Below are 10,880 nucleotides of genomic sequence, written 5' to 3'. Positions count from 1 at the left end.
TTCAGATGGAAATTAAATTACTACATGACCTTTGTGAATGTCACAAACAGTGATGTGCCATGACCGGAAGAGCAGCTTATACTTGACCAACCAGTCTGTCAGAGTTATGACAGAAAATGAGCCAAGATTCCTTGAAGCAGATGAGGAAGGAATGTATAAAATTACCATTCCAACCACATATTGACTGGATCTGTCAACTATTTTGACTTATAAAAGAGACAAAAAACACAGGGCATTTAAAAAAAAAATAAAAATATAAATAATAAAAAATATTAAATAAAAATAAAAAATAAAATAAAAAATAAAAAACCCTAAAAAGTTCAGCATTTCAAGTTTTTTAATTTACTTGAGTACATCTAGCATTTATGTTACTTTTACATGTCTTTAAGACTTGAGACTCATCAAACAATCAGTAAAAAGCATCGGAACACCTGAGTGGTACAAAGATATCTCTAGACACTTTTTAAATATTTTGAAACACGAAAACTGTAAAAAGCAACTAAATGGTTAATAGTTTTGCAAGCTTGTTTTTCCCTCTTGCATTGAAAATAAAGAACTGTCTCAAAAGAATGAATAAATCACAAAAGACTGGCATCACTAGTTCAGTCATCCAAAAAAAAAAAAAAAAAAAAAACAGGACACACATAATAAAAGCAAACAAATACAAATACATTTTTATTCCTTTTAGGGAGAAATAATGCAGGCATTGGACTCAGATCAACTTTCTAGTGCACTTGAGCGCCTGTGTTTGTTCACACTATCAAATAAAGTAGACTATCAGTTTGTGCACACTATCAAATTAAATACATGTTCATTGTGACATGATTGTGTTAGGCTGTATGCACACAGTAAGCATTTGAACAATTCGAATAACAAAGACATGACACTAGAAAACTTTAGAGAACAAAAAGACACAAAAGCACATCAAAAGCCTCACCAAACCTGTTACAGTGATTTCCTTGTTTGCTGGAAACAAAAATAGAATTTTACATGGTGGTGAGTGAAATGCATTTAAAAGTTAATGAGAAAAAAATAATCATGGGAACAACCTTGCAACCAGCAACTCAGAGAAAGAAAGTGTTTTTACTGCTTTTTGAAATAAAACAATTATAATGCAGTTACTGCACTATAATGGCTACTGTTTTTAAATAAAATAAACATTTTATCTTATCTTATTTGTTTTTATTTTATTAAAATATTTTATTTTAATGTTTGCCAATTACAAACAAGACAGCCTGTATCTAACTACCTAAGTCATAAATGGGATTGGAATACATGCATTACATGTCAAAAAGACTTTTTCTAAATTTCTAAGGAATCTTTTCTTTTCTAAACTTGTTTAGTCAGCTATTTTAGTATCTAAAACTCTCTGACTTCAAATGTAAAGCTATCTTTTTGTATATGCAAGCAATTTTAAAATCATATTTTATTGTTTTATTTACAGTTACAAGTGAAAAGCTTATATAAACCTTGCAGAATCTGCAAAATGTTATTATTTTACCAAAATAAGAGGTATCATACAAACTGCATGTTATTTTTTTACTTAGTACTGACCTGAACAAGATATTTCACATAAAAGACCCTTACATAAAGTCCACAAGAGAAATTATCCATTCAAAAGTTTACATACACTTGATTCTTAATACTGTGTTGTTACCTGAATGATCCACAGCTGTGTGTGTGTTTTTTTAGTGATAATTGTTCATGAGTTCCTTGTTTGTCCTGAACAGTTAAACTGCCTGCTGTTCTTCAGAGTTTTCAGCATTTTTGTGTATTTGAACCCTTTCCAACAATGACCGTATGATTTTGAGATTTTGAGGGACTCATATGCAACTATTACAGAAGGTTCAAACACTCATTGATGCTCCAGAAGGAAAAACAATGCATTAAGAGCTGGGGGTGAAAACTTTTTGAATTTGAAGATCAGGGAAAATTTTACTTACTTTGTCTTCTGAGAAACATGTAAGTATCTTCTGTAGCTTCCGAAGGGTAGTACTAAATGAAAAAAAAATATGACATTTAGGCAAATTAAGAAAAATGTACACCTCTTCTCTCCGTTCAAAAGTTTTCTCCCCCTGACTCTTAATGCATCGTGTTTTCTTTCTGGAGCATCAGTGAGTGTTTGAACCTTCTATAGTTGCATATGAGCCCCTCAGTCGTCCTTAGTGTGAAAAGGTAAGTTTAGATAAAGATTTTTCTGAAGAACAGCAGGCAGTTTAACTGTTCAGGACAAACAAGGGACTCATGAACAACTATCACTAAACAAAAAAACAACAAAATAAAAGCAAAAAAAAAAAAAAAAAAAAAAAATTGTAATATTTATAAATTAAACTATTATTTTCTCTTGTGGACTATATGTAAATGCCTTCTATGTGAAATGTCTTATTCAGGTCATTACTAATTAAAATTATAAATATTATAAAATTATAAAATAACATGCATTTTGTATGATCCCTCTTATTTTGGTAAAATAATGAACATTTTGCATTCTGCAAGGTGTATGTAAACTTTTGACTTCAGCTGTATGTATTGCTTATCAATAATGTTTTAAAGCATTATTTAATTAATTTGACTTTTTATGCATAAAAGACTGAATAGGCAAAAAGGTGGCACAGATAAAATTAAATATCTAAAGCATGATGGGAAACTTATATTTTGTGTATTTAAATTGATTTAAAAAGTACTTTTTCAAAAAAGAAATATGAGCTGCCAAAAAAAGCTAAAGTATAATATCAGTTTCTTGTCACATTGCCACCTGTCATTTAGCCTTCAGTGAGGTTTTATACTTGAGCAGTACAACAGTAGAATAAAAAAGGTGATCAGATATGGTTATAAATGTTGGCTTTTAAACAAACTTTTTATCTTAACATCTAAATCTATTGTTCTAAAGCATGTGGTGCATCGCAGAACCTGATTTTATCAAGTACGACATGTCCTGGATCAACACTGTGATTAACCAATCAGATTTGAAAAAAAACAGTTTATAGTTTTTGTGAAGTTTAGGCTTACAATCAGTGTTTGGTGCTTGTACATCAGTGTCATTCATCTATCATTTCCTCTGATTTTAGGGATTACTCATGGATAAGGTTAGGTTTAGGTGTAGGGATGTGGTCAAGATTAAATTTTTGGATTAAAATGTTGTTCCAGGAACACATCTAACTCAGCAAAATCAGGACGTGCATGGTGCATCTGTTATCATTTATCATTTTATCTTCAGAGTTTGTGTTCCACCCTTGTTCCAGTCAGTAAAAGTATCTGATTACAGGGTTCAAATAGCATATCATTTGATCCTCAGATGTAAAAATGAAACTAAGTTTGGATGAAAGTATCAGCTAAATGACTACTTAATAGTATACTGTCACAAAAGTAGTCTAACATCCTCAATACATACCTAACTCATCAGTGTTTCTTGAATTTGAGCAGTAGGAATACTTCAGTAGCAGTGTTATTATGTAATAAAGTGCTGCACATTTTCTACATCAGTCTAATTTATTGAGGAAACCCATAGCACATATAAAAATGATATAATCAGTTAAGTTACACAATATTTAACTAATTTTACATGCTTTGATTCGCAGTAGCATGACTATTATTGTTAACTAAAACTAAAACTATGAAAAACATTTTTATTCAATGAAATAAAAACAAAATCAAATGAAATGTAAATATTAGACAAAAGTCATAGACTTAGAAATGTTGAAAGCAACTCAGATAAGTTTAAGTCGAAGCATTAAAATTATGGTTATCTGGAAAAATTAAGTGGAAATAAAACAAAACTAAAACTGTAAAAGAGAAAGTAATCATATTTAAAAAGAGCAAAAGCCAATAAAAATGCACAAAAAATAAAATATAAATGCTCAAAATTTTGAATGAAAACTGTATGAAAGTATATAAATTATACTAAAATATCACAGCACTCAAAATCACAAACTTAACTCAAAATTTTGAACAGAATTTCTAGATGTACGGAGTTGGATTACAAAACAGCATGCCAATCATTCTTAGAGTAGGAGTGGATGAGGGAGATTATTTGTCTTTCCTCTACTGGAAGATTTTATTGTAAATGTGATTTTTTTTTTTTTTAGATGACTTCCTCCATCAGGTCTTTAAAAGAGAAGTGTGGTGATCAGCGGCCTATTCATGAGCATCATGAATTGGTTGTCTGTGTCTGCTCTGTTCTCAGCTCTGCTGCTGTTGGCATCCACAGCCACAGCCTCACACTACTATGGAGGAACGATGACCTTTGACCCGAGAAAGAATCCTGATGGTTCCTACGGGGTGAGATCTCCAATATATTTCTTCAGTTATTGGTACTTTCTATGAGGACCTTTTAGAAAACTAACTATATACACTACTGGTCAAAAGTTTGAAATAATGTTTTTTGTGTGTGTCTTCTGCTCACCATGGCTGCATTTATTTAATTAAAATACATTAAAAACAGTAATATGGTGAAATATTCTACAGTTTAAAATAACTTAATTATACCATCAAAATATCATATTAGAATAAGTTTATGAAGGATCAAGAAGACTTCAAATTTTGAATGATTAAAATTCAGGATTAAAATAGCATTACATTCGATAACTTCATATTATGATAATTTTGGCAAGATAATATTTATGATACGTAAGACAGTAATTATGAAATTAAAGAAATCTGTCATTTTATTCCAGAATGTTGCTGATAATCTTATCTATGAATGAACAATTATGGATGTTTGGAGTGTTGTAGCAGACTTTGCATGACAGTAACTTGATCCCAACATTTATATTTTGAGCATTACTTACATCTGTATTTTTTCAGGTGGATATCCGCTTCAAGGAGGCCTATCATGTCTGTGATACAGGTGACTACTGGTATTGTGGGTCTGGAAATTGTGGCAGTAGAAGCACTTATGTGAGCAATCGTGTGGACAGCAGTCCCAATGGTGGTAGCTGGTGCCAGACTGAGGGAGTGATGAAAAGAACTGTCTTCAACAACAGCCCATTTCAGTTGCAGTAAGCACACTTATTCAGAGGATTAAGACTAATCTAATTCACTATAATCTAATAGCACTGTAAATAATATAAAATGCATTACAAAAATCTATGCATTTGTCAACAGCAAAAGTAGTTGCTGCTGGATCTTTAACAGAGTCTCAAATACTGGAAACTGGAGACTTTTAACACATATTGACCTCGGAGAAAGATCTGACACCTCTAAACCCAACAGATCTCCAGTCGCTACTGCACTTCCCATTGTGAGGTAAAATCAGCTTGTCTTCATCAAAAGATTTTTCTGTTTGCCCTAAAACTTGAAGAAATGTACCTCAGGTGAAAAAAACTGTGCTATCTATCTTTTTAGTGCAATTTATACTTTTATGAATACATTTTGATTTTTAAAGAAAGTTAAGAAAATATAAATCCTTATGAATTCTTAAAAAAGCTCCTATCTCCCATTTTCGGCAATCATAACCGAACCAACATATTGCAGTGATATCATTGTAATATTATGTAATTATTATTTTTAAAGATTTTATTAGTATATTAAATATTTTGTATATTTTCATAGTCTATCATTTATTTTCATCATTATTATTCTTAGTAGTAATAGCAGAAAAGTAACTTTTTTTCTCCTAAAAATCTAGTTTCATTTACACTACTATTTGTATTGATTATGATCCAGTAAAAGTCAATCTAGGACCAGTTGGTGTAAAGTAATTGCAAAAAATGTTGTAGAAAAGTGCAGTCAGTCAGTTCTAAGAACAGCTCTAGCATAACTTGTACTGGTATTTTGTTGTGTAATGCAGTAGCATTCATTCATTTTAAATGTGGCTTGATTGTCCAAGTATACTTTTTGGAGCCTCCTTATCCGAACTCATTTTAAAAAGAAAGTTTTGAATTGTTTCTAGAGTTCCTCAGAACTGCGCCAGGAACTACAATCTTTTGTCCTGTGATCCTGATCATGATCAGGTCAGGTGTAGATATGGAGTTTTCTCTGCAAATGAGTGTGGAATGTGCAACCAACATGCAGGATTCACTTTAGACCAGGTGAGGATAAGTAAGGAATAATTATGTTTATAACAGTGTTCCCTTTCATTCTTCCACATGTTGGGTGACTTGGTTGGTGCTGAAGGTACCTTCTCAGTTAATTTCTTTCTTCTTTCCAGAGCACCTGTACTCTGTCATATGCCAACGCTGCAAGAGGTGTTTATGCATTTGAGCTGGTCATGGAGGACTATCCCACCCAGAACATAACTCTAAACTACACTGCCATCGCCTCAGCGGTCAGATCCCCCTTCAATAATGCATTCTCCAATCCACCATTGAGCAAAATACCTCTCCAGTTTTCTCTAGAAGGTACCATTCAGTGCTGAAGTTAGCTTTTTAATTGTGATGTTCTGCCTCACTCTTTACGTTATGTTTTGGTTTTAGTGGAGGCACCTGCACCATCTTGCACCGAGGGTGAATATCTACCTCGGTTCCTCCACCCAACACCTCATCACGGAGAACATCTTCAGGCTCGTGTCAATCAAGAGCTGGAGATCAGAGTAAAGGCTACTGCAACCTTCTCAAGGTATGATGGATATGTCTAAATATCTGATAACGGTAAACACTTTTCTCTGGACAACGGGTGTCCAATCTTTCTCCTGAAGGGCCAACCTCTTACAGAGTTTAGTTCCAACCAACTTGATTAGCTGGTTCCATGTGTGTTCCATGAGATCTTCACTGTAACTTTTAGCTTAATTCCTAAACCAATATATGTGCATCTTATTGGGTGTTTTTATTTATTTATTTTTCAGCATCACTGATGTGGTCTTTAGTGGACCTCTGAACAGCACGAAGGAGACCACCACCACTGGGGAGTATGTGATCAACTGGACACCAGCGTCAGAGAATTATGGCCAACATTTTCCAATTTGCTTCATTGCAGAAGGCCAAAATGGGTATGATTACATGGCTAGATTACTTTAATAACAACGTACCATATCAAATGAAGCTAATTCATCTTTTTAATATTTTAGGTCTAGGAACTATCAATCTGAGCTAAGGTGTGTCATTGTTGTGGTAGAGGCTGCAGGTAACTGACATTAGATTTGATATTTTATTTCCAACCCAGGATCACTGGACATATGTGACAGCACAGTGTCCTGAATAAAATGTGCCTGTTGAAACAAAAACATTGCAAAATGAAATTGCATAGCTTGTAGCAATTTTCGCAGGAGTTTCAAATAAAAATATTTGGAGTCAAATAGTGTGTTTAATTGTCTCAAAAACAGTTAAAAGTGACTGTGGCAACATCTTATTACATTGTTTGTTGATTCAATTCAGAAATGAAATTAAAAAAACACTTACACTAAGCCTTTATTCATCAATAATCTGGCCTTGTAATCATATTTTGTGTGAACAGGAACAAAAGTTGTTGGTATTTTACTGCAACTAGGGTTCATTTCACATGTGGTATACATGTAGCTGTATACATACGTATTTGCAGAAGTAACATATTTCCAGCCTGGGCCTGGGTTGTTGAATTCTTTAATACCTCTGTAGTGTTCTTCAAGCAAAATGAAGTTTATGCACCTGCATTCTTTCGATTGTTCTTTATGTCTTTAAGGTCCGAGAGCACAGGTGACCTGCACTAAGGACGCAATGTCAGTGTCAATAGAAAGAGCCACTATTTCGGGTATTCATGGAGATCACTTGCGGCTGAACAACAATGCTTCCTGTCCAGTTTCTTCCAATAGCACACATGTGTTTACAACTTTCTCTCTAAATGGATGTGGTACTCAAATTGAAGTAAGGAGTTTTAATAAATCTAAATGACAATAAAAAAAAAAAATTTTCTCTGCATCTAAACTAATTTTATACTTGTGTCTTTGTAGGAGACTGATGAACATCTCCTCTTCAAGAACACAATTGTTACCTATGATAATCCAAACCACATCATAACTAGGAAAAATGTATTCGAAATTGAAGTTGTGTGCAAGTACCAGAAAAAGAGCAGCGTCACCACAAGGTTTGATGCTCACAGACCAGCCATCAACTTCACAGAGAGAGGCTTCGGCTCATTCAGCTATCAGTTTGAGTTTTTTCAGTCTGATAGTTTCAGAAGCATAAGAAATCCCAGCAGCTACCCACTGGAGTACAACGTTGGAGACAAGATCTACATGGAGATCGCACCTGTCAGTGTCGTGCAAAATACTGAGGTCTTCCTTGAGTCCTGTGTAGCTACACCCTATGATAATCCCAATTACCCCATCTCTTATCCCATCATCACAAATGGGTAAGAATCCAAAATCACTAAACAAAATATGTCTAATTTGACCATTTCTTATTCTTGTTATAGGTTAATATATTTAAAAAGATGTTAATAAATATTTTCATTAGTAAGACTACATCTAATCATTAAATTATATTGTAGGATGCAGTACCTAATGTAAATGTACTGTGTCCAATGAAATGCTTTGACAGCAGTGTAATTTTCCAACAAATTAATCCAGACCAATTTGTCAATGTATGTCAGATGTGCGGTTGATGAAACGGTTTACATCTACACAAGTCACCAGCCCAATGTCAAGTTCAGTATGGAGGCCTTCAAGTTTATTGGACAATATGACCAGGTAAGGATGGACACTAAAACAAACAAACAAAAAAACAACTGAATGTTTGTTTTTAATTTTTGTCACACTTTTCATCTATAGGTGTTCATAAGCTGCTCAATTATTCTATGCCAAGCCAACAATCCCAACACACGCTGTGCTCAGGGTTGCACCAATGGCACGCAGGTTGCACCATCATCACATGTTCACAAAAGAGAAGCTGCCATCCAGACTGAAAGCCACTTCATCTCCCAGGGACCCCTGCGGCTGAGGAGGAGCGCATCACTTACTGGTACGTCCTAACTTGGTTGTTTATGCAGATTTTTCAATTAAAAGATAAGGTTTTAACTGCTAATGTCCCTTATTCATTTCCAGAGGCCATCAGCCCAAGCTTGAACCTGAATCTTGTTTTCGTGGCCGGATGTGTCATAGCAGTAGTTGCCATGGTGTGTGGAGTGATGGTCTACAAATCCAGAGGATCAAAGGTCAACTACCAGCTTCTGAAATCAGATGAGATTTAATCTGATAAATTCGAACCGCAATCAGATGATGGCAAACATCTAAATAACATATTTTGGTGGATGTATTTCTATAGTTTCTGCAAAAAATACTTTTTTTTTTGGTTTGGTAATATTGTAACAAAAACATCTGATCTGTCTTGTCTACATTAATAATTGTCTCTTTGGGAACTTCTTGCAGTGTTTAAATGTATTCTAATATACATTTATAAAATGTATGCATGTAAAATAAAAATATGTGTATGCATGTATGGCAAAATTAAACATACTTAATAAAAACAGAGAAAAATAAGCTAGTAACATCTGTAAAATAAATAAATTATGCACAATATAGGACATGAAACAAAGGTTATGAAGGACATAATAATAAAAATGTTTTAGGGTATAATATTACAGCTTGGTTTGGGTGAATAACATCTGCAAATAAAGTCAAATTAAATAGGATCATAAGGATGGCAAGTAAAACAGAGTCTAAGCAACAGTCAATTGATCAGTTGTATGACATAGCAAGTAGGAGAAAAGCTCTGGCTATAAGTGGAGATTCAACACACCCTCTGAACTATGCCTTTGAATTGTTACCATCTGGATGCCGTTACAGGACACTGAAGGCAACTAAAGCAATATATTAATAAAGCTTTTGCCGTATGCAGTAGGTCTTTTAAATAAAGGGTAGGACTGGGTTTAGGAGGGGTGAATGTATTAAGTATTTATTTGATGTGTTGTGTCAATTAAAGGAATATGTGGAATTATATTGTCATTGTTGCATGTAAGCGAGACCAAAGACCAATTTTTAGCCAAGGCTGAACAAGTATAAATTATAACTAAACTTACATCACAAAATGGTGTGCAAATTCATGGCACTGATAAAGCACAACTCCCTCACACCTTCAGTATCCCTATATAAAAACTTTACTACCACTGAACTTCACTGTGGGAAGCAGACACTTAATGTACACCTCCAGTAGCAACAATGTAGCGTTTTGGATGCTGTTAGATACAAATTTACTGTCTGGAGTATAGAATTGCAGATGTTCTGAAAACATGGGATTTTAATAGTGCTAAATGAGATTATTGTGCTTTGGCTGCAGAAAGTAGTTTTGATGTGGACAGCAACCAATCATTTCACTTCTGCACATTGCACCTTGTGTGAGATGAGCAGTGACAGTCACTTTTTTCATAGCTTTTGTCTGCTGAGTGAATGATTTTAATGGAATATTTTAAGGGTCAATCAATTACTTCTCTTTAAATGTATTGGCTGAACATACTTTGTGGACTCATATATAACTGTTGCATACACACAAAACAGGCTCTGAAAGTCTATATTGTATAAAATGCTATATAAATAAAGGTGATTTGTAGGAACATGTGCATAAAATACCATCTATGTTTGCTACTGTCCACGATGTTACCTTTACTGGGTAACACAGTTGACTTAGTTGAAATTTTTAGTGTTTTGGGCCTATATAGTCAAGCCTAGAACTACTAAGCATATGGTATGTTTAGAAATATATTTTCATAAACAAAACATAAGTTTTACTTAAACTGTCTTGTGTATACTTGTGTAACAAGGTTGAGAGTCAATTAATCCACTCTTGACACAGGTTTGCTACTTTAACCAATGTTAGGGGAAAGAGAGGGAACATAACTTCTAGTGTTTCATCCATGTGCTTCTAGTGGAAAATATCATCATGCTGCTTAAATGCAGAGTAGAATGAGCAGCTTTACAAAATCGACAGCTGAATACCAGGGTTGTATGTGATATGAACATCATTTTTAAACAAATA

At 33.8% G+C, this 10,880-nt stretch overlaps 1 protein-coding gene across 1 annotated transcript; it reads left to right on the top strand.

Annotated features, from left to right (window-relative positions):
- Positions 1-4,134: 4,134 nt before the first annotated feature.
- On the top strand, positions 4,135-9,791 carry LOC127155513 (deleted in malignant brain tumors 1 protein-like). The gene is made up of 13 exons (XM_051097761.1): positions 4,135-4,278; positions 4,804-4,997; positions 5,104-5,244; positions 5,891-6,029; positions 6,149-6,338; positions 6,414-6,555; positions 6,782-6,925; positions 7,004-7,059; positions 7,594-7,775; positions 7,862-8,262; positions 8,503-8,599; positions 8,681-8,870; positions 8,954-9,791. The coding sequence occupies exons 1-13, from the start codon at positions 4,141-4,143 to the stop codon at positions 9,097-9,099; spliced, it is 2,160 nt and encodes a 719-aa protein (XP_050953718.1). The 5' UTR covers positions 4,135-4,140; the 3' UTR covers positions 9,100-9,791.
- The last annotated feature ends 1,089 nt before the right edge of the window (positions 9,792-10,880 follow it).

The sequence above is a fragment of the Labeo rohita genome, chromosome 24 (assembly GCF_022985175.1).
Source record: "Labeo rohita strain BAU-BD-2019 chromosome 24, IGBB_LRoh.1.0, whole genome shotgun sequence".
Classification (NCBI taxonomy): domain Eukaryota; kingdom Metazoa; phylum Chordata; class Actinopteri; order Cypriniformes; family Cyprinidae; genus Labeo; species Labeo rohita.
The sequence above is the reverse complement of the archived record's forward strand: the minus strand, read 5'-3'. Positions and strand labels throughout refer to the sequence as shown.

Bases quoted from the DNA above. Each gene is read 5' to 3' on its own strand.
- LOC127155513 (XM_051097761.1), top strand. From the start codon at position 4,141: ATGAGCATCATGAATTGGTTGTCTGTGTCTGCTCTGTTCTCAGCTCTG. The intron at 6,556-6,781 runs GTATGATGGATA...TTTATTTTTCAG, and splicing joins GCTACTGCAACCTTCTCAAG to CATCACTGATGTGGTCTTTA. The intron at 6,926-7,003 runs GTATGATTACAT...TTAATATTTTAG, and splicing joins ATTGCAGAAGGCCAAAATGG to GTCTAGGAACTATCAATCTG.